The sequence below is a fragment of the Cornus florida genome, unplaced genomic scaffold, assembly GCF_030987335.1.
Source record: "Cornus florida cultivar Cherokee Brave unplaced genomic scaffold, ASM3098733v1 CherokeeBrave_3.0.0_Hap2_Chr11, whole genome shotgun sequence".
Taxonomy (NCBI): Eukaryota; Viridiplantae; Streptophyta; class Magnoliopsida; order Cornales; family Cornaceae; genus Cornus; species Cornus florida.
In genome coordinates, this window is record NW_026775581.1 from 94,252,217 (window position 1) to 94,279,904 (window position 27,688).

Below are 27,688 nucleotides of genomic sequence, written 5' to 3' on the forward strand. Positions count from 1 at the left end.
ATTAATTATTTATTTTTTCAGTCAATAATGGTATCAAACCTCTTAAAATATCTCCATAATTCGTTCTTGCACTTAAAACCCTAATTGAAAAATATAACCGCGCGAATTGAGAGTTTCCGGTTAGAATTGTATGCTTGAGAATCACTATCCATAAAGTTTAGAAAATGGTTTTTGACATACTAACAATACAAATGGTTCTTAAACCAGGAAAAAATGTTCATGACCAACTGACATCATATAATATTCACATGAGTATATATACATATGGATTATTTTTCTTTCGTATTGCTTAGTCAGTCTAGTTTAAGAGCTTGAATAGCAAATTTTTTTAAAAAAAATCACTAGCTTTGTGCATATGGTTTATGTATTATATTGTTTTGGACAATCATAATAATAATAAATACTCCTACACAATCCAAATTATCATTGCAAAATGAACAATAGGTCGGGGTATTCATGCATATATTTTACCCTTCATCAGGTATGTAATTAAAATTGAACAAACATTGATTACCGTAATTGAGAATAACATAGAATTAAACTTCTCGTAAAGCTCTAACTTAATAATATTTTATAAGTATATGAAATTCTAAAGGCCTGTTTGTCAACCGTTTTGGTTTTGTGTTTTTGCTTTGACCCGAAATAGAAGCATTCAAGCAGTTTTTCTGATTTAGAGTGTGTTCAACACTATTTCAAAACTTGTTTGGTAACGTAAATTTGTTACAAAGATTTTTGGAAGGAAAAAGAATGAAAGCATGTGTTGGTAAAAAGTGTTGCAAGTTTGAAATATTAAATGGCTAGTTAGAAATGTTATTTTAATTTTTTTTTTTTTTTCTTTTTTTTCGAACAATGCTTTTGTTACAATGCATAAGCAACCAAAAATATTATTTTTATGCTTCTGATCTTGAACTCTTCTTTGGAAGCTCTTAGGTATTATTCAATTATTCAAATGACAACTAATATTATTAAACGTATTTCATGCTTTTAATTATTTTGATACAGTATACTAACAAAAATAAAAAATATCAAGTAAAAATAGTTATCAAACGATTTTAAAAATATATAAATAAAAAAATTAGTATTCCATTGAATGGAAGTGTAGAAGTACAATAAAAGAATGCTTGAAATATGTATGACAACATCTGAGTTTTTGATTTCCTAATTAATATATATATAGAGAGAGAATTAGTTCTCTTGTTGAGAGAGATCGTTAATTAATTCTTTTCATGAATTTATTGTTTATACGGCGGGAAGATCTTTAGTCGGTTACAGTTACTCAAGGCATGAACTTACCAATATGAAACCAACACTCAACAGTCAACTAAATCTCCACATATTTCATTAAGGTTATCTCTTTATTTTTATTTTTCCTTTCTAAATTATTTTCATACAGTACTGCTTAATTAGCTCCACCTCCAAGAAACAAAGTCAAATTATGAAATGAAAAGTCATCATCACCACTATATATATATATATATATATATATATATATATATTTACAATTTTATCCCCCTAAAGTAAGATCAAATTATATAATGGATATTTTAAGACAAGAAGGGATCGAATTACATAAATTATTCATCTTCACAAGCAAAGGCAACAATGATGCATATATGTATAGATGATTGCAATTAATTAAATGGTCTAATCATTACAATTAATCATGCATGCATGCATGCAGGATCAACCCACCATGTTAATGTCCTGTTACCTTATAACACATTCTTATATACTAATCATATATATATATATATATATTGCTACAAATGCTCATATATATAAACATATATGTACAAACCTATAAATACACAATATAATATTAATTCAGCACAGATATATATATGTGCAGAGGATGTACCTTTCATGTTAATTGAGCAGAATAGCAAGGATTATCCAATGAATTGCTACTGACGAAATTGGAATTAGATGAAAGAGAGACTAATTTTTGAGAGGGCGTGTCGCAAATGAAAGTGGCTATTTAATAAGTTTATAAGCAAAGCCAAAATGGTGTGTTTAATTGAACAACTTTCTGGTAATTAGTATTTAAGTTCATCACGATGGGATTAGTCAGTTGGTTTCCTTGTTTTGTGCATGCTGTTTATTAGACAAGTCAAGACAGATTTCCAACTCCAAAATATATACAAGAACAATTTTATTTATTTATTTATTTAATACTATTTATTTATTTAAATAAATAACGTCTTTAACAAATTGTGTTTATGTCATGGTTCACCGTATCAGCTGATACGTAATATATCGTTCAGTACTTCAGTTAGTAACTATTTTTTAAGGGTCCATTACCGTTACACACCCCATGAATTGTTTGATTCTGTCCATTTACACCGGTATTCGTCTGAATCCGTTATACTATGACCGTGACCGTTACCGCGACTGGTATCACGATTGCGAAGCATAGTTCATGTATTGTTTGCTATAAGTAAAAAAATATAAAAAAAAATAAATTATCGTTTGCTATAGACACTACTTATCTGGTGTTGGGTCAAGTCTCATGTCAAATGGGCCGAGTGGCGAACCCCAAAGTCAAGAGATTGTGCTTGGCTTTTTCACCAAGGCACATATAAAAATCATATGTACAAATCGATCCCCAACTTTTGGTTGTTTTTAAGCTTGATTTGATTAAATCAAATAGTTATTATAAGAAAAATAGGAAAAAGAAAATCAATTATATATAAATAGGCATAAAAAATATGAAATATATTTGTAGGGGCGTAAATGAATTAAGTTGAGCTAAACTCATACTATGTTTGTGGGCCGACTTAATTTGGATTCAATACGTGACAAACTAAAAAATGTAAACTCGAAATTCGACCACCATCATCTTAAAAAAAATTGGATTCAACTTAATCTAATAGAATAAGGCAAGCAGAGACGGAGCCAAGATATAAGGTAAGGGAAGGCAAAAATGTATTTTGAGATGGTAATAGTCCATTTTTTAAATAAATTTTAGGAAGGCAAATGTAATATTTTATGAACATATTACTGAAAGTAAACAAGTTACAAGGGCAGATTACTAAAAAAAAATAAATAAAATACATCCGTCCAAATAAGCACAATCTCATGTTCGTGTTGAAGTTAGTTTAAACTTGTGTTGATTAAAAGATGACTTGACTCATTTAGTAGCGTATGTAGTATTTAAAGTAAACAAGTTATTATTATATTTTAATTTTATAAAAGTGATTATATACAAGTTTATATTTAACCGTATATAAACATAGATTTGTATTGAAATTTAATTTTTAACAAAATTAATAATTTGAAATAAGATTTAATTGTATTGAACCTACGACACAATCCACTAAAAAAATTGGTTATAACAAAAAAATTCAAATTCTATCCGTTTACCAAGAACTCATTCATTAGCACTTGTTGGAGCAAAACAAGGGAGCGGTGTGAACCAGCAATACTCTTCAGGCGTCTCTCTCTCTCGTGTTCCGTCTGGTTTTGAGCCCCACCATTTTTAAGCATTCTTCACCGGCCTTTTGCTTTGTTTGACTGATGCCTACACACGGAGTAGTACTTATTTTTTCTTTGTTTGACTAATTGCTCTATACCGACCACCACATGTGAAGACGAACTGGAAGAAAGAAAATAAGACCGACGAAAGTACGAAAATACCCTTGCAATATGGGACATCAATAGAGTTTGTAAGCTAAGGTCTGTTTGGTAAATTCACATACACAAACTCAGGTCATCTTATATACAAAATTTTGTTCCTCTGTATATTTAAGATCCACAATATTATTGCATCACTAATTTTTTTTTTTCATTACCTTGATAATGCGATATCAAATGCTAATTCAGTTCATAAATCAAGATTTTGTAATTTAATGGTTCTTTTTCACTTTTAAAAGTAAAAAGTAGATTGTTCAAGTCTTTATAAAAGTAAAAATGAGTGTGTGAGTATTTTTCTTATTAATAATAATAAAAAATTTTTAAAAAAAGGAATCTTTTAAGAGTAATTTTAAATTGAAAAGTTCTAAGTTTTACATAATACAAAAATACTCATACTATGTTTTAAAGTACTAAATTGAAGTATTAGATTTGAGATTGAAGAAATACAAAAATACTCATACTATGTTTTAAAGTACTAAATTGAAGTATTAGATTTGAGATTGAAGAAATACAAAAATACTCATATTATGTTCTAGAGTACTAAATTGAAGTATTAGATTTGAGATGGAAGAAAGTTTAATTTAAAATTTATATTACATAATATATTTTTTTATAATTTTAAATTTAGAATGCCATTTCGGTGCCAAAAAATCACTGTATTTTAGGATTGAGTTGTTGCATTATTGTATTTCGAGTAACATTTTTAAAACTACACGTTGCATTATTGTCGCACTTGATGATGAATAACTAATGACGTTTTCCATGTACATGTTGCAACCAAAATGTACAGAACACAGCTTTTTCAACACACATGGGCTGACCAAACTTAAATAAATAAATTCAAATAATTGGGGTGAGAAAACGATAAGGAAAGATGGCAATGAGAGAGGAGAGAGAAGCAGGAGAAGAGAATATGATTTATTCTCCAAATCCCTTCCTACAAATTCAGCAACAAATGGAATCCATCTTCTCATTCCAAACACTTCCAATCACTACTCTGCAACATTTATTCTCTCTCCTAAATTCTCATCTTAGTCTCCCTCTTCAGGATCATCTTAACGATCGTTTACTTTCTCGTCTCTCTCTCTAAATCTGAACTTTTTGAGGTACTATTTCTTTTCTCTCCTTAATATCTATTCGATTTCAATGCTTTTATATATATGTGTGTGTGTTTTGTGTGTGTGCCTGTATTTATACATTCATCATAATAATTAATCTGTTTATTTATGCGTTGTTTGTTGAGGCGATTTGTTGATTCATCACTCTAAAGTATATATGAATGGATATCTAGCTTGATGGAAGTGGGTTTGTGTTAAGTGATGTATGCTCAATTTTAGAAAATACTAAAATCTTGTGTTTCTATTTTTTTTTTCTTGGTGTTTTCGTTTATGTTTCTATATGGGTATTGTTATTATTTGTACTTTGGTTATTGATTCTGTTGAATAAGAATTCTGAGTTTTGTTTCTACCCCTTAGGTTTCTATGTACCTCTCCGCTTTCAACTGTTATTGAATCCCTTCCTTTATTTTAATCACTCTTTTGTAGAGGTCTGTGAGACGAACTCCGATTGAGGATGATTCTTTCCTATTGATTTCAGTTCTCATTTATTACTGTTGATGTGTGAGTGTATGTCTTTATACACATGTTCGTATCTGCTTTGTTTTTTTAATACCTCAGTTAATATGGGGTGTTTGTTTTGGAAATTTCATAGATTTAATTTGGTTGCTGATGTACTTGTTCCATTGCAATAGGATTTGAGGTTATTATAATTGTGGAATTGGTGTAGTGATAAAGTGCTTGAGTTGATCTTACCTCGCTTACAGTGGTTAGTGTGTAAAATTATGGTATCAGGAATATGTTTGGAGGAGGAGATAACGGCAATCCTGTATTTCCAGTTCTCTTGGAGGAGAACCGCTTCCGGTATGATGCTAATAAACTGCCTCAGCTGCAGTTATTTGGAGAATGTGAGTTTTCTGTTAACTTATTGTCATTTGTAGGATTTCAGTTCTTTCTTTCTATTTATAATTTTGAATGTAACTCTATGGCATTGTCAGTTATGTTGTCTTTTCCATGTTTATCTTCTTTTGTTTTTTCCTTAGGCCATGTTTATCTTATATATACTACTTATATTCCTTACTAGGTTTGCTTTAATTTTTTGAGGTTCACTTTGTGCATTTTAATGAATTGAAATTATATGCACATCCCATATTAAAGTATCCATTATTATCCTGTTCAGCTTTTACACTTGATTTGGTTTGCTTTGATGCATGCTAATTTCATAGACTTAGATGCTTGTGTATGTTTTTTTTTTTTTTTTTTTTGACTGTTCATTGGCCTACATTTTTGTTTGACATCATTAAAATGTTCAGAATTTTGACCAAATGTTCTTTGAGAATGATTTTTTCCTCATTGTATGAAGTCATTTGTCTCATCACTATAGGGCAAATTAAATTACTTACTGCATAGCCTTTAGATAGTCATATGCACATTCCACTTGAAAATAACTGTTTTATTCTGTCTAGCTTTTACTCTTACTTTAACAGTGTTGTTTTAGTAAATGTGCCCCATGATTTGGTGCCCTTTGATGCATGCTACTTTCATAAACTTGGTTGCTGGTGGTAAGTCGTACACAATCCTTGCATTATCCTTTGTATGTGGAAACCATACAACCGAGTGACTCAAACTTATTTTTAAACTTCTAGGTTTGCATGGTTGTTAGATCACTAATTCCTTATTATTAGGACTTTGGTATGTTGTTCAGTGTTCACATACTATTATTTAGCAATGTTATCGGAAGCTCGTGTTATTCTTTATTTTCATTATTTTAAGATAGAACTTAGATGTAAAATAAAGGGAAATTGAAAGTCCAAATATAAAATGAACCTGTTATTGTGATTGTATTACTTATGAATGAGGTACTCTCTTTTTGCCATGCATGCCACTAAATAACGGATGCCATAGTCTGAGCCCCGACTTCCATGGGTCCTTGATTGGATCTCTCATATTGGTCCCCGCTTATAGGAAGGACAGGGGGCCTATTGCTCGTACTTTCTCAGTGAGTGCTCTTTTGTCAAGTTCCCTACCTGATTTACTATATCTTTGGCCTACCAAGCACTTATTTGTTGCCCATTTTGCAAAGTGCATGATATCCTTGCTTTTTCTTTGCTAGGAATTCCTTGTGATGAATCTAAAATCTTCTTTGCTAGGAACTCCTTGTGATGAATCTAAAATCAATATTAAAGTATTTGATGACCCCTTTGTTTTTTTCTCTCAATCATGTATGATGGTCAAAAGATAGGAAAACTTTCCCCGCGGGTAAGAAATAACTTAATAAGACTCTCTCTAAAAATATAAATTCTCTCTTTAGAATATAGAGTCTCAATAGATGACCCAAGACTGACTATAACCCCATATTTATAGCTAATCAAGAGACCTATGTGGTATGGTATTTGGTAAGTAGAATCTTTTTAAAAGTTTGGTTTGAGAGAGAGTCCAAAATAATTTACTGCAGTGTTTGGTGGATTGAGTCGTCAATCAACATCTATTGGAAAACTTCAATTGATTGACCAAGTTGGCGATCAACACCTACTGGAAAACTTCAATCGATCCAGACATTGGATGAAGCATATTGGTTTTTCTAAAAAAAAAAAAAATTTCCTGGAAACATGTCTATCAATCGAGGCTTACTGGTTTCTCCACCGATTGACCTATCAATCAAGTTTTTTTTATTTGATTTTTTTCTCCCCTGAACAAGCATTTAGTAAACAGCCACAAAGGCAATCATAGGAGAGGAAAACCTTCCAATTACAAGACAACTAAAGAACACCCACTTCTAGATATTGACAAGCAGGGATATTAACAAGAAATAATCTTGAAAAGGAAAAGGAGGTCCGTCCTGCAAAGCCAAAGTCGCTCAGTGGTCTACCTTCATTTGAGTTATGTTTGAGGTATTTTACTTTCGCCAAATCTATAGAAAAGCTCAAGTTCTTTTTCTCTATCCTTCTCTTAACTAGGATTAAGTTAATCATGATTCACATCCTCGGTTTGTATGCCATAATTTAAATTTTGAATTGCATCCTCGGTTTGCATGCCATAATTTAAATTTTGAATTGCATCCTCGGTTTGCATGCCACTTGCCTGTTGGCAAAGTAATTGGTCTTGTGTAGGTATAATTGTGGCAGGAGTGCATAACTGGCATGTCTGGAAGAAACATCACATTTTGGGGAACTTAAGGCCCCGTTATGTGTTGCATTCGGCATCATGATTGAATCCTTTTATCTTGCATAAGCAATAGATACCTGACAGGTAAATGATAAGGGCAAAGAACCACAACCATATGTCAGTTGATAAATAAAAAGGATTCAATCATGTTGCCAGTACACCTTTTTTTTCTTATTTTTATGCAACCTGCAAAGATTTCTCGCTGCTACAGCTACACTTCTTACCCTTTTTGCTCTTTAGGTTTAACTTATTCAGTTTGGTAATATTTTGCAATTTTGTTGGGTCTTATAGTATTACCTTACAAAAGCATTTTTGTAATTTATGCTACATTTCCAGTTGGTGGTAATGTTAATCCCTTAAACTACATTGGCAATGAGCATGCAACCACTACAAATCTCCTCAAAAGAGGCCGGGAGCCAGAACCTCTTTCTAGGCGGCAAAAAGTTCAGATATCTTTTAATAATAAATTTTATAAAGATGAAGCTGCTCACACTGGAAGCATTTTGAATTCAAATCCTGTATCAACTGGGCTGAAGCTTTCGTATGAGGAAGATGAACGCAACTCTACTGTTACTTCTACTGATGAAAGCATGAAAGGCGTCCTCCCTGGCACTCTTTCCCACGGCAACATTCTCAAAATTGAGATTGATCAGCAGAAAGAAGATTTTGACCACTATATCAGAGTGCAGGTAATATGGTTTCATAAATAAACTTATTTTGTTCTTTTAAAATGTGCTATTCCGTCCTGGACATTTTTGTTTTAAGATAAAGTAACTTTGGATTTGCAATTTTTTTAATGTTTGCAGTTCTGTTTTCTGGGCATAGCATTCAATTCTTAGAATTTAAAATGTTGGCGGTTCGATGAAAATTGTTTTATTTTTTCATCTCTTTTTTCAAGCAATAGAACTGAACAGGGCAATTGTTTTTTTTTTTTTTTTTTGTGTGAGAGAAACTGAAGTTCCCCCCACGGAAAGTTCAAGCAAATGCACACACACCCACGATGTTACACCTAGCAGGGCTTGAACACTCAACCTCTCCACAAAGGGGAGATCATACCATCTGAGTTACATTGGTTCTTGAGCCACAACCTGGGTTACCTTCTGGATCACCCATTGAAGGCCTGTCTGAAAGAAGTCATTTGAGAAAATGGTGAGCTATGTCAAAAAATGATCTTTAAAACCTCAAAACAAGTAATCTTAAAGAAGCCTAACAATGACCACATAGTAGGGAGTATGTTGAAATTCCGTATCCTTCTAGATGGTTCCATCCAATATGATTGGCTTTTATGCTAATATGACATATAAATTTTGAATGGAGATATTTAATTTAAATCAAATCTTAGGCCCTCGATGTTTAATGGTTTCAATTAGATTTTGGTTAATTTTTCTTTTATTTATTTATATATTTTCAATTGGAGGAATTCAGAATCTGAAAGTGAATAGTAAAAGCTTACTTGTAAGTTTGGAAAATTTTAAGAATGGATTTTATTGGCTACTAACAATTAAGTTAGAAAAAAATAGGAGCAAACTTTTTTATGCTGAAATTGCTTAGATTAATTTGGTGATTACGTTGTCCCGAGAATTTTTTGTTTGCCATTAACTTCTCTACTGGTAGATAATTTTTAATCATGCAGTGAAAATTTGCTTAAAGAGATTGGGTGGTATATTTCACCAGTAGAGAAGTTGTCATAAAGGTAAACATTTTGATTGTATTTGCTGGGATTTGAATAGAAGCTTAAATGTTGAAAATGTGAAGACATAGAACATAAAAAATCCAAAGAAAAAGTTGTCACAAAATTTGTGGGGTTAGAACTTTATACTTGAATATGTGGTATGGCTTCATACTTGTGTTCCAGTGATTGATTCATGATAACTCAGTTTTGTTTTTTGCTCTGGCGACTTCTCACATGTCTTTTGCAAATAGGAGGAAAACATCATGAAGGGTTTAAGGGAGTTAAAGCAGAGACATTCAGATTCTTTCTTGAATGCCTTGGAAAAAGGAATTGGCATGAAATTACACGAGAAAGATGTTGAAATAGAGAACATAAACCGCAAGAACAAGGAACTAGGGGAGAGACTCAAGCAGGTAGCCGTGGAAGCACAGTCTTGGCAGCACAGAGCAGCATGTAACGAGTCAGTAGTTAATGTCCTCAAGAGCAATCTCCGGCAGGTCATTGCACAAAGTGCGGTGCAAGAGAGGGAAGGCTGTGGTGACAGCGAGGTTGATGATGCAGCCTCTTACGTTAACTCCGATCATCAGGGCATGGCGGGCGGTTCTGGAAATCCATTTTTCACGAAGAAGCAGTTGAATTGCAGAGCTTGCAAGCGTAAAGAAGTCTGTGTCTTGTTATTGCCTTGTAGACACTTGTGTTTGTGCACAGATTGTGAAGGGCTTATTGATATTTGCCCTATCTGCCATGTAATGAAGACTACAAGTGTACAAATATATATGCCATGAGAGGCATAAATCCTCATTACCTCTCTGTAGAGGAATAAGTTAAAATGTGATCATAATCACTGGAATTATGAATTTTGCAAAGAATAATTATTAAGTTAATGAAATGTTGTTAAAATGATCTTCTTTTTACCCATGTATGTGTGTTGTCGTGGAGAGAATTATCATGTATCACAACTGAATTGTATTGATTTGTCTGTTACAATTTATGGGTTGCTTTTCTATTTATGTATCAAAGCAAACACAGTGCCTCCAATTTAGCCATTAATTTAGGTTAGTGTGATACTTTGTAGTCAAAGTTAGATTTCAACATCCATTCATCAGGTAGATCAAACAAGCAATCAGATTAGGTGGTTGTTGGTACCGACATTTCAATGTACACATTAAGACTTCCTCTGTTTTTATTTTAATATTGAAGTCATAAAATCTGCAAGAAAGTGGATAGTGAAATTACATTAAGACTACCTTTTGTTTTTATTTTATTCCCAAACAGAATTCATTTTTTTAGGATTAATGTGGAAGCCAAGGCAGCCTTATTGAATGGAGGCAAAAGCATAAAAGCAGTTTACTTGATGCAATCATAAAAATTTAAAACATGACTTAGAATGTGAAGACTTGAGTTTGAGAGCTTAAAGATTCCCTAAGAATGTGGAGATTTGAGTCTAAAAGAAAATAGTATTAAAGATTAGGCATGCATCCAACTTTCATCACCCCACCAACCCCAACAACTTAGACCATACAATAATTTGTAATGGCCTAGTTGATATCTTTAATATCAGGTATGTCATTGAGTTTTGTCCCACTAAACTGAATTTAATATCTTTTACTCACTTTCATTTTTTTTTTACCCAATTTCAATGAACTTAAAATTTGACAGAACGAAAATTTTGATGAATTAATCTTCTTGAAAACTTTAAACAGCTGAAGTTAAGATAATTAACATAAAAAAAACAAAAAAAAGAAAAAGAAAAAAAAAAGAAGCACCTCCATTAAATAAAATTAATATTCTAGTCTCTAAAATTCAAAGCCCTTTTAAGCAAATTTTTATTTTCATGAATAACAATAGTTATTTTTACGTTATCGAATCAAACTCAACCGAGGGACTGATAAACATTTTCAAATTCCACTTAAACAGCTGAAGTTAAGATAATTAACATAAAAAAAAACAAAAAAAAAAAGAAAAGAAAAGAAAAAGAAGCACCTCCATTAAATAAAATTAATATTCTAGTCTCTAAATCAAAGCCCTTTTATGCATATTTTTATTTTCATGAATAACAATAGTTATTTTTACGTTATCGAATCAAACTCAACCAAGGGACTGATAAACATTTTCAAATTCCACTTATTCAGTGTTTAGTAGTATGGAATATGCTCTTTGAAATTGATATCAAAGAAATATTAATTTGAAATGTAAATTAAAAATTACACCGGCTTTATCTAAAGTTTAGGCAAATTACACACAGATAGACCAGTTTAAAGTTAATTACCTTGACCTCTCCTAAATTCGTTTGGCTATCGAAAAATAACCTAGAGTGTGAAAAGTCGGTAATGTCCTTATATTATATTAATATACTCGGTAATATATTACATTTTATACAATGAAATGACAAAATTATTATTTCATAAAATTTGGTTAACAGATTTGTAGGAAAAACAAAAACAAGAGAGGTAACTATAATTTACCCTAAAATATAATACACATTGCCCATACACAAAAAATTATAAATTTCATTGTAATAAAAAGGCAATATTATACACCACCATTGAATCGACAATGCGCAATCCAAAAATAGAAAATTACATTCCCAATTCAATTATCTTGCATGTGTTTTTACACAATGTTATAAGAGTGTCTTTAATGAAATTCAAACTTTCAACCTCTCAACCCTTTTTAGAACATTTTTTCTTTAAAAGGAGAGATCAAAACCCCCATTTGTTTTCCTAGATCTGATTCTGAATTAACGTTTTCAATTTGAAGACCTTATTTCTATTTTTTCCTAGCAGACAAGACGTTAGTATTACTCTATTTCAGAAGAAGGCACATCACATGCACCCAACTCACTAGTAGTAACACAACACTACCTATAGTTTTAAAATTTTATAGTTTCCACTCCCAATTCCTTTCTGTGGGGGTAATAAAGGAAATTCATTGGCGTTAGGTGTGGGATAATTTCCTCTGTCCACCTAAACAGATCCAAGCCGCCAACAATTCAAAATATCGCGAAATTACCCAAATTCCCGAGAATATCCTTCCTTCACTTCAGTTTTTGATTCTCTCTTCTTTGCTATACTGCGCAGGGGCGTACGTTAGTCTTAAACCAACCTCTGTCTTCTTCGACGGAGTCCCCAACGTTTCAGACACACTCTAAAAACTCTCTCTCTCTCTCTCAAACAAAGGGTTCAGACTCTCTCTCTCTTCTCTCTGATCTGGACCTCGAAAATGCAGAGCACTGCATTTACCTTATGTCCTTCGATTTGGCTTCCAAAACCTCGAAGACCTCTAAGCCCTAGCAGTCCATGTAGATTCAATCCTTTGTCTGTATCGTCGCCTTCGAGATCGATTGATTTCGCCCCCGTCAATGGCGTCCCTGCGTTGTCATCTCGGAGATTGCCTTCAATCTCATGTTCTTCATCTTCATCGTCGTCGTCGGGACTGAATAGCTGGATTTCGGCTCCGCCTCTGGTTCCGGAGCGCGAATCGGATGGTTTCGAGGTTAGGGCAACGTCGGTCCCCGAGAGTGCCGGCGAGAGTTCGAAGTCCGAGAGCATGGCGAGCACGTTGCAGCTTGGAGCTCTGTTCGGCCTCTGGTACCTTTTCAACATATACTTCAATATCTACAACAAACAGGTTCGTGATTTTAAACATTTTCTTCGTTTTTTTGGTGTAACTATGCGTTTTTGTTGTATGAAATCTGATGTATTGTCGATTATATTGTTCTTAATTTGCTGTGATCTGGCTTGAAATGTGTGCGCGCCTCTCTCTCTATGTGTGTGTATATATATATTTTTGATAGTTTTTGTACACAAACACACTATACTTCTGGAATTCTTTGTTTCAAGAAATGATAGTTGAATAACCTCTCAAATGAGGCTGAGTTTGGTTAAATTTACAGGATCTGTTCTTAGTATTGTTGATTTTTAGGACTTATGTAGCATGTTAGAACTTGTTGAAAATTCCCACTTATTGAACTTTGTTGAGTTTTTAAAACTCAAATTTTCTAACATGCAAAAGCATGAATTTTAAATATTGCAATGAAAGGATCAATTTTTGCTCTTAATTTGCTTTCCTCTGCTTTTGATTTATACAAATAATGAAGTTCCTGAAATATTCAGATTGTGGACAAATGAATTAAAAATTAGATGACGTGATATAATTTTATCTTATATTTCCATTGTTGTTTAAGAAATCACTAATAAGTCATTTTAATATGCTTAAAGTGCATCAAATTATGATTTAGTTTTCAGACTACCTCAATTTTTGATGTAATTAAGTTTTAAGAGAGTATTGCATGTTAAATTTCTGTGTTGGAACTACTGATAGAGAAAGAATAACATGATTGATAATTTTTATTGTTCACAGGTTCTGAAAGTCTTCCCATTTCCAGTAACTGTAACCACAGTACAATTTGCCGTTGGAACTGTACTTGTTATTTTCATGTGGACGTTTAATCTCTACAAACGGCCTAAAATTAGTGGTTCACAGGTAATCCTACATTATGCTGAAATGGTTGTATTATGTAATAAGTGATCATTTTATCACAGTGGCTAAAAAATTGACTACTGTTTACTTGACAGCTTGCAGCAATCCTGCCGTTGGCAGTGGTGCACACCTTAGGCAACCTTTTCACTAACATGAGTCTTGGAAAAGTTGCTGTTTCATTCACTCACACAATTAAAGCTATGGAGCCCTTTTTCTCAGTTATCCTCTCAGCTATGTTTCTAGGAGAGGTGTGCATTTTATATGTTTTTACTTGTCTTTCTCCTAGTTTATTTGTATGCTTGATGGAGTTTATATTTTTACGCTCAATTCCTATTGGTGAGGTTGATAGAAATTTTCATTCCCTTTAAGTTGACATCATTAAATCTATTTTAGTGAAAATGATCACCATCAATTGCTGGCTTTGACTGTTGATGGGACACAATGTAGGATGATAATGCAGTGTTTTGTACCTTTATATTGACAATTACTCATTGTTGTGTGAGTTGTTTGAACTTTTTCTCTGTAATCATCCTGCTGAAACAGATTCCTACTCCTTGGGTAGTTTCTTCTCTTGTACCAATTGTTGGTGGAGTGGCACTTGCGTCAATGACTGAGGCCTCTTTTAATTGGTGAGGCACTACAAAATCATTTTTTGGTTCTTAGTTATTGCCACTTTTGTTTCTTCCCCAAAATCTGGGAAAATTAAAAGAAATTGAAGAAACACATATGTCCTTCTAGCTTGAGATTTTTATTTACCTTAGTGCAGTTGGATTCTTCTAAAATAACTAGTGAATAGTAATTGAAGTGATTTTTCTAAATTGTATATATGATCTTTATTTTTTGGGTGAAACAGGGCTGGATTTTGGAGTGCAATGGCTTCTAATTTGACCAACCAATCTCGTAATGTCCTTAGCAAAAAGTTCATGGTTAAAAAAGAGGTATTCTTCACTGGTAGTTTTATATCTTCACAGTCACCACAATGTTAGAGATCAGTGTGTTAATAATTTGAGAAAGGTTGTTCCTTTTTATGAATTGATGTTAAGTACTTGTGTGGAGGGCAGATACCTTAATCAATTTGTCATAGTATATTATATATATACATATATACAGAAGTGTTCAGTTGCTCCCTGGTGTGCGGGGAGTGCCATCTGCGAATGACAAGGGAGCCTTTGGATTTGATCCAGCGGCCCAAAAAACAACCAACCTCCTTTTTTTTTTTTTTTTTTTGACAAGGGTATGCCCTTGTCTTTTCTTGTACTCTATTGTTCATATTAATATATTTTTCCCACTTTACCCAGGGAAAAAAAAAAGGTATATGGTTTTTGAATATTCAAAACCATCTAGTGCGTTAAATTCGCATCTCCGATTTTTTGACCAAAAGCTTAACAAGCATTCAAATATATAAAATCCCATCAAATAGACTTGTGCATCTTCTATCTTTGACTCTAAATTTCTCTCAACCAAGTTGCATCAGACAGAAGTTGCAGAGAAAGCAAAGAAAACCACATCAAACTCTAAAATATAATGGGTAGCACGGTTATGGTTTTTCTTTTATTATCAATAAAGCATTACTTTCGTGAAAGGGCTGTGAAATAAGTTTTTGCTTGTACATGAACAGAAGAATCTCAAGTAAACAGTTTAAACTTTTCTACCCTTTCTAACCAAATGAATCATGCCATAAATTGAGAAAAGATGCTTTTTGTGTATCTTCTGGGTGCATTAGAGAGAGAGAGTTTAGTTTAGCCCAATACAGTAATGACCAAAAACCCATAGGAGAGTTGCCGATGGAGTGTTCGCATTATGGAGAGAGAGAGAGATGGACCCAGGACCAGAGAGTTGCCTTTTCATCGGGAAAAAAAACCCGTAATATAGGCGGTTTTGTGCTTTTCGAAACAAAGAATCTTTTGTATAAAGGTGTTTCATTTTTTTTTTTTTGGACCGTTGGATCAAAATCCAAAGGCTCCCTTGTCATTTGCGGATGATACTTCCTGCACAATAATCTTTCTTCTCCAGCACAATAGAAATTGATTATTTTTTATTTATTTTTTTAACGTTCTTATTATTTTAATTAGTACATAACCAGTAGTTTTTTTTTTTTTTTAATACAGGAATCGTTGGACAACATTACTCTCTTCTCGATAATAACAATTATGTCCTTTTTCTTGCTGGCTCCTGTTACTCTTTTCATGGAAGGAGTCAAAGTCACCCCTTCATACCTGCAATCTGCTGTGAGTAAATTTTGAGAGCTAGAAATTGTTTCTGCTTTATATTATCTGGTTCACATAAAAATCATCTTTTTTACTTTGGTATCTGAAATCTATATGGTTTGCTTGTCAGGGATTGAATGTTAAACAGGTTTACATTAGATCGTTCATTGCTGCACTCTGCTTCCATGCGTATCAGCAGGTAAGCATTTCAAATGTTGTGTTTCTTTCATTTTTCTTTTTAAGTCATATGTCATGTTATTAAGTTTGTTTAGTTTATTTTTACAGCAATTGCCCTGGTAAGTGGTTCAAGCTGAACGTTAAAAGTATAACATTCGCTGTAGTTTAAACTGAACTGTTGAATCTGTTGTATCACATCACAAAACTGTGTACTGTTGCTATGATGGGTTGAGTGTGTTGATGATTTCAAATGAAAATGTTGTTCATTTGTTGCTAGTTTGGTAATTTTTGCTAGGCCTTACTTATTTTACGAGTGTTTCTTAATATGTTGCTGGAAACTTTTAGGATGTTGCTGCACATGTTCAAACTAGTTGTGTAATCACTATAAGGGTGATAGATCATGGTCTGTTATGCTACCCACCATATTTGAATGGATGGAACGCCAGGCTGTTAAGAAACTGATGTTACCATCGAGGATGTGGCGACTGATGACTTGGGAACAAAAAATGATGAATTTTGAGAAAGAATATATTGGTGAGAAGCCAATGGTAACACTTGGTAAAAATCGCTGTGCATTGGAGAAAATTACCTATTAATGGCAAGGTCAATTTTTTTGACAAAATGGTCTAGTTATGTGCGCCAAAAGTTATATAGAGTTATGCAGTTTTTTTTTTTGTTTTTTTTTTTTTTTTTTTTTGAAAATGAAAATATTTAGTGATATAGTCAAATTAAAAGTGGTGCAAGGATACGAGGAAGGTAATATAAAAAAGCGTGGGTGGAAGAAGTGAGAAAAAATATTTAGCAAATATAAATAAATATAAAAGGAGCAAAGACCTATTGTTTATATATTATTGGATTTTTAATAACACCTTGCATTTCGTGATATTGTATTAATCCACTGGCTTATACTTGTAGGAATTTAATTTTAATATTTTCAACATTGAGATTGATATTAAAAAAGGACTTTGACTCCTGCAAATGCCGACCACTTACCATTGAGCTATTTGTAGGCACTGAATTATAATTTAATTTATGAACGCTAGTGCGCCTGGGTGCACTCTCTCATTCAGACAAAGCCTCTTTAATGATGTAGAGATACATAAAAGCATCCTGTCAAGTACATGTTGAAAGACTTCCATTTTCTTCAATTTTTCCATCATCTATTATGAAGGCTGTCTTCCTCGTGATAATGCTAATGTGAGTTTGTTATGCAGGTTTCTTATATGATATTGCAGAGGGTATCCCCAGTCACCCACTCTGTGGGCAATTGCGTGAAGCGAGTGGTGGTGATTGTGACATCTGTTCTCTTCTTCCGCTCACCTGTCTCACCTATCAACTCTCTGGGTATGATAGCTTAAATCTGACACAAAAACCAACAAAATATTAATAATTAAAAGAACTCTGTTGGTTTTTTCTTTTATAAGAAAAAGAATATTCTTTGCTGTTCATTTACAGAATGTTTTCCCTGTGTTTTGTTGCAGGTACTGGAGCGGCTCTTGCTGGAGTGTTCCTGTATTCAAGGGTGAAGCGCATAAAGCCAAAGACAAAAACAGCTTGAAGTTTGTTTGAAATTTTTTGCTGGTAGTTCACAATTTTAAGACGAGGAAGTCATATTAAAGAACTCATTTGTACGTTAATCTCCATTTTTTTCTTTTCGGTCTTGGTTATGGTTTTATTCTTTTGTTGGACGCCAATAACTTAAATGGCAGCAAAAGTTTTGATCCGGGAAGAACATTGTTGGTTGTGTTTTTATGTTCTGTGACGAGCACTTGTTAAGTAGTAGCTGTTCTAAATGTAGGATGTATGGTTCCCGTATTTGAGAGAAGGAACGGCGAACTTTTCTACTCGGAGAGAAGGAACGGCGAACTTTTCTACTCGGAGAAAAGGAACTTCTGAATATCAATTCTTTGGTGTATGAACACTTGATTGGTTTGATTGTGGTTAGGCATTTGTCTCCTGCTTAAAATTTGTATGCTTGGAGTAATAACAAATTAACAGTTGATTTGTGTGAGGGATATAAGATGCTTGTTAACAAATTTACAGGGCTGCAATTCAGCTGAGCGTATAGCAGTTTGAGTTGGGCTCGGCTTGATCAATAAAACGTTTGTCCAAGTCGAGTCTTAATAGAGTGGTCGAGCTTGAGTCGGGGCATTACTTTTCAAACTCGAGCTTGGTTTGCTTAGTCAATGTTCAGAGCCCTATTTACGTTGCCAATCAAATCTTCCCGCGCAAGAATTACAATTGAGTTTGAAGCTCACAGTAGATCTTGTTCGTTAATTACAATGCACAGAAGATCTTGATCGTTGGTTGTCTTTATCTCCGGTGAAAGCTAGCTCTGATAGGAATTTATTCCAAATGTACCATTACGTCAATGCCGCAAATATGGAATAACTGCAAGTGCTATGAACATGTCAGCTTCGATAAACAAAAAATATGAATAAAGAAAATAATTTGAATTTCTTTAAAATAGTTAAAATAGTAAACTAACTTCGAAGGCTATGGAAATTGGAAAGTTATATATTTTACTTACAAATTCCTAATTTTATTCCAAGAAATTGTGTATAAGCTGCGGGGGAATAAGTGTTAATTTTCTCATCTTTAGTCAAGGATTTTAATATGAGGGTAAATTACAATGAACACCCATGAACTTTGTCAAAATTATACGAATATTTTTTTTCCCTATAGTTTTGTAATAAATTCTCCCTTTTTTAATGATCAACACCTGTCAATACTCACGTCAGCGATTTAAGATTTTACAATTTCAATTCTGCCCTTCTAAAACAAATTTCATTTTAATTTTTCATTAAAATGTATTAAAATAGTTTAAGAGCAAAATAGTAAAAACAAGCAAATACAGATCAACTGATCAAGTACAGTTTACCCCAATAAAAACCACACATTGAAAAAGATAGGCTTTCCCATGATTAGAGAACACTTTTAAGGTCGAAAAGAAAAACAAAAAACATAAACATAAACATAAACAAAAATTACATCCTTTGCTGAAGCCTTTGCATCCACAAGTTGACGGGAAGCCGGGAACCAAATTGAATCCCACCACCTTACATGATTGCATCCCACAAATCAGGGCCGGCTGGAGCCCGAGGTATGCAAAATATTAAATGGAAGACTTTAACTAAAAATTTCTGCCTAAAGATCATTTTTCTTATATTTTGTATTTTGAAGTGATCAAATTTGTCGTAATACTGAAAAATAATAATAATAATAATAATGATTTGTCGGAATATCCTAATAAAATATCATAAATGCTTATAACACAAATAGTCGTAATAGTTATGTTGGTATTACAAAAATGCTTCATAAGGGGATATCAGTTAAGGTTTCCATAAGGGGTAAAAGGTGTTGACCTAAACTTCTCTGCCACAAAAGTTTGACTGTAGAGCTACATAACAACATACCTAAATTAATCAAATAAAAAGGTTGACCTAAACTTCTCTGCCACAAAAGTTTGAATGCAAAGTATGGGTACTATTATATTTATAAGCAACATGATGATACAACATACCTAAATTAATCAAATAAAAAGGTTGTATTTGCTTCGTTGCATACTTGAATTTAGCTGTGTCACAACATCACGGTTTGGTCTAACGATAAAAGTTTGAATGCAAATGTAAACACTTAAAAATGTGAATTGCCCATTTTGTGAAAAAAGAACAATTTTTTTCTTTTCAGCATCCTGCGTGGGTAAGTTTTTTTTGTAAGAAAAAAAAATTCAAACCTCACTAGTCAATTATTGATATTTATGGCTCTACTAAATTTTTAAAAACTATTTGGGTTTGACAAATAAGTTTTCCATATTAATTACACCCCCAAAAGAAATTTCAGACTGTTTCTTGGTCTAAAATGCCCCTCCGTAATTTTTCATTCAATTTCCCTATATTACAAAATTTATCAAATTGCCTCCAACCCACCCAAAGAACAAACACCCATTTGATGGCCACAATACCCTCTATAATAAATTATGAAAATAACCTCAGTTTCTTTAAAAGAATAAATGAGCTCAAATCAAAGAATAGAGGACCCAAATCAAATTTCATTGAGGTTTTTTTCGTAATTTACACATGTAGAGGGCATTTTGATCATCAAATGGGGTGTTTGTTCATTGGATGAGTTGGGAAATTTTTTATAAATTCTGTGGTGAAGGATAATTGGATGAAAAAGTGCATATGACATTTTTGGACCAAGAAAAAGTTTGAAAAGTAAGTTAGGAAAATTAGATTTTATTGACCAAATCTAAATTAAATTATTACTATAAAGGATTACAAAAATCAAGAATAGATAAATAGTCGCCAAATGTAAAATTTAATTAATTATTCATCTCTCCCCTCAAACCCTAAACTCTGTCGGATCTCTGACATGGTGGCTCGCGCACAAACCCTGCCTTCTGCATCACTTGGGGGCACCACCAACTCTACCGTTGAGTGAGTATATCTAACATACATAACATGATTGTGTTTGAAATCTGTAGGGGTTCTTTTTCGTAACACAATAAAATATATAAAAATGGTGATATCTTAAACATAATAAATATGAAGGCTACACAAAGAACGATCTGGACGAACGAGAAAAAGCAAACTGATCAATGAGAATGATAATGGTGGTATGGGATTATGCAGCTGGTATCATGACAGAGTTCTTAAGTCTTCATTCCTTAATGCTTTCTCTAAGAGTGGTATTTATGGGCCAAGGACCATCAGGGTATTACTCAATGGTCTATCACATGTATTGTCCCTGACCTCATACCTACATAGGTAGGTATGATGCCCCTAGGAACATAAGAGGCCACTTCTTCTCATTGAGCCATGCGATATGCCAAACCTCTCTTATCTTGAGCATTAAATGCATATCAAAGCATTAAATGTAATGTTAAGGCTCTCTATCACAACATATACATCCATTGTCTCATTGATCAGGCTTCTTGCGAAACATCTTCAGACTTATCATCCACCAATCCAAGATCATTTATTATAATATCCCAAGGCTAGGGTGAGGCGTCAAGTATTCGAGATACCTTTATTTCATATTTTATTTGAGCGAGATTCTGACAAAGCTTTGAAGCTTAGCTCCTCGAGTACGTCTTGGTAACCTGGGCGTGATCGATGCCATGGTTTAATGACTCGAAGGCAAGGCCCTCGAGGTTTGGGGACCTAAGGCGCAATGCCAGGGTTTGATGACCTGGTCAGGCGCAATGCCAAGGTTTAGTGACCTGAAGGTGAGGCCCTCAAGGTTTAGAGACCTAAGCACGATGCCGTGGTTTTAGTGACTCAGGGGAGAGGCCCTGAAGGTTTGTTGACCTGGGTGCAATGCTAGGTTTGATGACCTAAGCATGATGCCAATGTTTGGTGACTCAAGAGTGAGACCCTCAAGGTAACCTCAGTGTGATGTTAGGGATTTGGTGACTCGAGGGCTAGACCCTCGAGGTTTGATGACCTGGGTGCGATACCGGGTTTGTTGGCTTGTAGGTGAGTATTTTGACTTTTTAATGTTCCAAGTGGCCTTGATAGTTCAAGTATTTTGACTTTTCAACGTGTCACTTGAAAATGTCCGACAACCACAAAATATTTCCTTATCAATCTCAAGTATGAGTTTGAGCTCTAAATGGCCTCAAGTTTAAGCTTTAGATTGACTAAGCTAGTGAGCAAAGAGATCAGCCAAACTCGAACACTTGGGATTCAACCCAAATTTGAGTTTGAACAATTATTTGATTGATCAAACCAAGCTTGAACCACATAACACACAGCTCAACTCGTTTCAAATCCTAACCAGTGCATGTGTGTGATTAGACTTGTTAAGTCGGATTGTGACCGAGTTTTACATGCATCAAGCATCGGGAGTATGTCTGATGTTAACTGTCATGAACCGAACTAGGTGTACTACAATCAAGACCCTATCAAATAGATATGAGAGAAATATATATAGTAATAATAGATTGGTAGCTACAAACCCAAGGTTCCATACAAATGTTTCAAATCACAATTCAAAACAAGTCTAATAACATACAGTAATTATATTCTCTCTCATACTAATAAGTTCACTTCCAAGAATCCCAAATGCCTGAGCTATATTGGGGCAAGTATTTCTTTTATATATATATATATATATATAATATCATTGTATCTATTAAATTTTATTAAAGAACTTAAAGATTGACTTGGGTTATCATCTCCACCAAATCCAGCTCCTTCTTCACTTCAGTACATTGCATAAATGATGCCAGATGATCATCTAATGGTGGCATCATCTCCAGGTCAAAGCTTTTCTCATCAACAACAGAACCACAAGGCAAGTGATCAAGAAGAAGAGAATCAATAGTACCACCACTCTCTTCAAACAATTTCTCATCCAGAGCGAAATCCGGGATCTTGTCGAAGTCATAATCCGGAACCAGCCGGTCACCGGGACAGAACTCGGAGGCCTCTAATGCCAGATTTTGTGCTTTAGCATGATCATCAGGTTTGAGGAGAGCATGAATGCCAGCAGTACCAGATGAAGCATTAAATTTGGAATTATTGTCATCAGATTTGGCAATAATATCTAAGTTTAAGCTCTGGATATAGTTCTGAAGAAGAGAACTTGGTCTTGGGTGTTTGGAGCGACATTTTCGCCTAGAGTATTGCCTTCTTTTGGTTGCATTCCAGTGGTTCTTGATGGAGTTCTCAGTTCTTCCTGGTAGTCTCTTTGCAATTTCAGCCCATCTGTTTCCTACTTCTGCATGGGCCTGAATTAGTATCTTATCCTCCTCCTCACTCCAAACATCCTTCTGCATGTGCAAACATATATTTAAGAGAGAAATCAATTAATTGCATATATATATATATATATATATATATATATATATATATATAGGGAAATATCTCTTCCACACCAGTGAGTAAAAAATTTTCTCAGGCCATGTTAAGTATAGTGAGGGTTGGATATGATAGTGAAAAACAGGTACTTACCAAAAAAAAAAAACATAGCAATCATATACAATAGTCACTATACTTGACGTGAAAAAGTTTCTTGCTGATTAGTGTGCAAATGATCATTTCTGTATTATATGTGTCTGTTTTTATATGTGTATATTATGAACATATTACTCCCATGATGGTGAATTTGGCTTGTGAATTGTACGTATGAGATTATACCAACATGGCGACAAATTAAGGAAAAGGCTGCAAGGCACAATTTTTTATCTTATAAATGTGGCATTATTGGAAAAAAGGAAAATGATTTTTGAAAGGACCAGACACACTAGAAAATGATAAAAATAAAACAAAAATAATAATTTTTGGATCCTACTTCACTCCATCCAAAGAATGCAATGATATTCGGCAAACAACCGGACGAACCCACCGACGTACTATTTGCATAATGACAATCTCAAAAACCAAATGAATCCATATGTGTGTTGAAGGTAGTTCGTGAGTAGGATTAGATCGAAGATCGTTCCTCGTAAGCCAAGAATCTTGAGACCAGCAATCAAGTGGAGATCCAAGCAACACAATGAATTCTCTAGGTATGGAGATTAAGAAATGGAAGACTGACCTCGGTACCGTATGAGCTCGAGCTTGTCAGAGAATAGCTATTAATGTCGGAAGTTGTTGTCTTAAAGGCTGATTAACACCCTTTATTTATAGTGTTTACCTCATCGGTCAATGTCTTTTAGTCCTTCGGATGAGTCCGCTCTTACCCAAGGGTTTAAGGGTCTTTTCTTCTGACGGATGAGACATTGATGGATGGGCTGCGATGCTTTGCCCCCCAGTCAAAAGAGGTAATGGCGCTCCCTAATTAATATGGGTCTTATCAAATGTTTTTCGCAATTAATGCGTCATTTATCCTTCCTTGCTCGAGCTTAGGTACCGAGTATCCTTTCTCCCTTGTGTTGGTCTCGAGCTGAGGCGAGCTCTTGGATCTCAGCCACCTATCCACATGTCCTCAGATTCCTGTACTTCAGAGGGAATAGGTCCCTTTTGAGGTCCTGCCTTCATGACCTCGCAGGGCTCTATCCCTATTTTATCCTGAGGCTTCCTTAGCCGAGAAGGGAAGTGTGTAAAACAGGTTAGCCGAGGTCGCTCTTTCAAAGAGCACCCTCGAGCGAGCCAGGGGGGGAGGAGCCTATCTGATTAGAGCGGGGCACGTCCACAGTAGAGGAAGGGTAGCGACCCCTTCCTCGACCAGCGAGTTCAGTTATTGGATAGATAGCTCGAGAATACCTAGTCCACCGTAGACACGCCAGGTAAGCGCTGGCCAGTTGTGCCTACGTTACAGAGGATCGTGGCGCGGTAATCAACAGTGTGTAAGTGCGGCCATTGATTTTCATCCTTGTGTGTATTTTTACTTGTAATAGGTGAGATCGGACAATCACAACTGTCAACTGCACCAATATTGTAGCATGAATCTTTCCAACAGCCATGAAAAATGGAAATTAATAATGAGTAGTAGCAGTTGTCTTTTTCGAGCAACTTCCTTTTCATTTTTTCTTTATTTTTTGAAATTATGTCTTGAGTTCTTTATAAGATTTATGTTCAAAATTATATGCTCATATAGCACTCATGACCAAGTAGCAGATAATTGAGTAGTTGTGTGTGTGCGGACAGTGGAAGTATATGTACATGCATATGCTGTATAAATTGACACCTGTCTATATGCATCTATGCTCTCGTCTGTGTATTATATAATCGAGCAAGCTTAATTTCCTAACCTATGTGATTTAGCAAACTCACCTTTCTGATAACACATCAACCAAAAATTCAAAGCAAATTCGTAAGCAAACTAGGGTTTCTGATTTTACAGAATAGGATACATATATATATTGTGTGGGTAAGTTACAGAATAGGATAGTTAGAGTGCAATGTCAAATGAAAATAGCAAAAAAAAAACAGTTCGTGAGTATACATATCATGCAGAAAATTTATCTATATATATAGATATACAATGTGATCACTTTCTATGGTGTTATCATATGTATATAGATAGATATATAAGACTAATATATTTACCCAAAAAAAGATATATAAGACTAATATTGTGCAGGGAGTAGGGACACTTTTCTGATTCTACAGCTAGAATCATTTGGTGATGCATCAAGCAATTTAATCTCAAGTTATAAGAATATGTTTTATATGCACTATATATAGCTAGATTGGCATATACTAGGGAAAGACAAAGATAAAATTGTACATTATACACATATATATATATACACACGTATGATATATATGTTTGATCGGTAAGAGTAATAAACATTGTGTATAGTAAACATGAAACGGAGAATAGATGGGAACCTTGATGTCCGGCCTTAGATGATTGTGCCATCTCTCTCTACATTGCTTCCCTATCCTTCCTTTCAGCATCTGAGCAATATGAGACCATTTCCTCATTCCAAACTTTTCAACCAAATGAACTAAGAGTCTGTATGCATATACATGAATAAATTTATATCATCAAACACAAAAACCGTAAAAAAAAACATATAGTTTATTTTATATATATATAGCTAAAAATAACAATGGTACGTCAGTAGTTTAGATGATATGATATCTCTTCTCTAAAGAAAAGATCAAGTATTCAAGGTCTGATAGAGATAATATTTGTGGGCGCATGAGTTTGATTGAAGTAATTTTTAAAAAAATAAAAAAGAATTAGCCTAAAATCCATATAAAATACTAAAAGTAGATCTTGTACTCACCTGTCTTCTTCAATGGTCCACTGCCCCTTGATTGAATTCGACTTCTTACGGCTTTTGCATGCCTTTTTATTCGACTTAGAAGCACTGTTCTTTTTCATACCAACTTCCTTGTAGTACCCATTATCAGCCATTATGCATGAGCCCTCATCTGGTATCACAAAATTCATAGGTTTGGCCTCTTGGTAACTTAAGGGAAAAGTTAGGGTTCGACCGGCCATGGTCACGTCGACCGGAGTTTTCTTAGGGTAATTGAAATATCCACCAACCTGAAAATTCTGCATGATTGCACCATTTCCACCATTTTCTACATGAAATGGCTTAAACTGCTCAAAGAAATTGAGATTATTCGAATTCCCATGCGAGAAGGGGTCGATAGGATCGAAACAAGTTGTTTGGACCCCGGGTTCAAGGTTCACTAAGGACTCATTAAGCAAAAACTGATCAAAATGGTGAAGATCTTGGAAGAAGTTCTTGGATGAACAAGATTCAAATGAGAACTCATCTTCGATTTCGGGTTTCAAGAAATTATGGGACAAGAGAAGTGGTTGATAGGTGAGATCTTCTCTGTACTTTGTGTCTAACTCCATGGGAGAGAAATTAAGCATGAGAAAGTGAGGAAGAAATTGGTTTAATGTAATGAAATTCTCTCCTTTCTCTCTCACTCTCTGTCTCTCTCCTTTGTGTTTCTTAATAGGTGAGGATTTGAAGGCATTTATTATGTTGTGGACTGATCTTGACCCTTTAAATCATGGGTTGATCCAATGGTTAGAATTGCACAGAACTAGTGAGTGTTTGAGACTTCACTTCTAGTCAAGAATTCAGATTAATACTTACCAAATTAGAGAACATTAATAATGATTGTGCCTTAATGTAATTTTCCATTTTTAGAAATTTGGTCAAAGGGTCAAAACTATTGGACACCTGAGATAGTAATCCACTCCTAACAGCTTCTTTGGATTCATTCCAACTGGGTACATGTCAGAAAATTACTGGGTGTATAAGCTCATTATATTTGAATTGGTATATATTTTCGAAGTTAAAAAATATATATCCGGTCTACTAATGCCACATCATTAGGTTACTCTAGTCACGGCAGAAGCAGATTTCTTAGAGCCTCAGTCAATTGACCCATTTGACTGAAATTTAGGTCTCAGAGACTGTGCAAAGCGTGGCAAAAAGAAGTAATAGATTTGAAAAATTAGTTGCAAATTGACCATTTTAGCCTGTAATTCATTTTTCTTAGACTAATGAGGCAATTTTGTTGGAGGCTTATTTGGAAAGGCGAATTAGGCAATTAGTTGAGGATATTAGTTTGGGATGTTGCCTAACTATACTACGCCCTGAGATTATGCTGCGCACACACACTAACACGCAGAACACACATACACACATATTTATAATTCTTTCACAGCTATGTTATATTTGAATTTTTTGTCCAACAATCAAACTATAAATTAATCTATCTTCCTCCAAATTCGAGTAATGTATGTTACTTTTACCTTTTTGGAACAGAAAAGATTTATTGGGTGTAAAAATACTAATTTGGAGAATAGTTTCTTAATCCAAAAAGTTAAATCTATTCGCAGAGAGAATAAAACTGTAAACAATT

At 34.1% G+C, this 27,688-nt stretch overlaps 3 protein-coding genes across 4 annotated transcripts; 2 read left to right on the plus strand and 1 right to left on the minus strand.

Annotated features, from left to right (window-relative positions):
* The first annotated feature begins 4,463 nt into the window (after positions 1–4,463).
* On the plus strand, positions 4,464–10,498 carry LOC132283819 (E3 ubiquitin-protein ligase BOI-like). The gene is made up of 4 exons (XM_059785844.1): positions 4,464–4,739; positions 5,484–5,596; positions 8,190–8,542; positions 9,777–10,498. Exons 2-4 carry the CDS (start codon positions 5,488–5,490, stop codon positions 10,308–10,310), a joined length of 996 nt encoding a protein of 331 aa, XP_059641827.1. The 5' UTR covers positions 4,464–4,739; positions 5,484–5,487; the 3' UTR covers positions 10,311–10,498.
* Positions 10,499–12,616: 2,118 nt separating this feature from the next.
* Positions 12,617–18,335, plus strand: LOC132283435 (phosphoenolpyruvate/phosphate translocator 1, chloroplastic-like). Of its 2 annotated transcripts, XR_009472030.1 has the most exons (10): positions 12,617–13,155; positions 13,888–14,010; positions 14,103–14,255; positions 14,551–14,636; positions 14,861–14,945; positions 16,116–16,235; positions 16,345–16,413; positions 17,606–17,735; positions 17,873–18,019; positions 18,190–18,335. XR_009472030.1 is itself a non-coding variant. In XM_059785379.1 (9 exons), exons 1-9 carry the CDS (start codon positions 12,748–12,750, stop codon positions 17,947–17,949), a joined length of 1,251 nt encoding a protein of 416 aa, XP_059641362.1. In that variant the 5' UTR covers positions 12,617–12,747; the 3' UTR covers positions 17,950–18,335. The 2 variants fall into 2 exon arrangements, 1 of the variants encoding a protein (XP_059641362.1); XM_059785379.1 differs by having other exon boundaries at positions 17,873–18,335.
* A 4,213-nt stretch (positions 18,336–22,548) lies between these two features.
* Positions 22,549–26,666, minus strand: LOC132281569 (transcription factor MYB98-like). Its single transcript, XM_059783266.1, has 3 exons — positions 26,080–26,666; positions 25,676–25,802; positions 22,549–23,169 (listed from the first exon to the last, which is right to left on the minus strand). The coding sequence occupies exons 1-3, from the start codon at positions 26,664–26,666 to the stop codon at positions 22,549–22,551; spliced, it is 1,335 nt and encodes a 444-aa protein (XP_059639249.1).
* Between the last annotated feature and the right edge of the window lie 1,022 nt (positions 26,667–27,688).

Excerpts from the sequence above, each read along its gene's own strand:
- LOC132283435 (XM_059785379.1), top strand. The coding sequence starts at position 12,748 with ATGCAGAGCACTGCATTTACCTTATGTCCTTCGATTTGGCTTCCAAAA. Across the intron at positions 13,156-13,887 it reads TCAATATCTACAACAAACAG|GTTCTGAAAGTCTTCCCATT; the intron begins GTTCGTGATTTT and ends TATTGTTCACAG. Across the intron at positions 14,946-16,115 it reads AGTTCATGGTTAAAAAAGAG|GAATCGTTGGACAACATTAC; the intron begins GTATTCTTCACT and ends TTTTTAATACAG.
- LOC132281569 (XM_059783266.1), bottom strand. The coding sequence starts at position 26,666 with ATGGAGTTAGACACAAAGTACAGAGAAGATCTCACCTATCAACCACTT. Across the intron at positions 25,803-26,079 it reads TGGACCATTGAAGAAGACAG|ACTCTTAGTTCATTTGGTTG; the intron begins GTGAGTACAAGA and ends ATATGCATACAG. Across the intron at positions 23,170-25,675 it reads ATCTAAGGCCGGACATCAAG|AAGGATGTTTGGAGTGAGGA; the intron begins GTTCCCATCTAT and ends TTGCACATGCAG.
- LOC132283819 (XM_059785844.1), top strand. The coding sequence starts at position 5,488 with ATGTTTGGAGGAGGAGATAACGGCAATCCTGTATTTCCAGTTCTCTTG. Across the intron at positions 5,597-8,189 it reads GCTGCAGTTATTTGGAGAAT|TTGGTGGTAATGTTAATCCC; the intron begins GTGAGTTTTCTG and ends CTACATTTCCAG. Across the intron at positions 8,543-9,776 it reads ACCACTATATCAGAGTGCAG|GAGGAAAACATCATGAAGGG; the intron begins GTAATATGGTTT and ends TTTTGCAAATAG.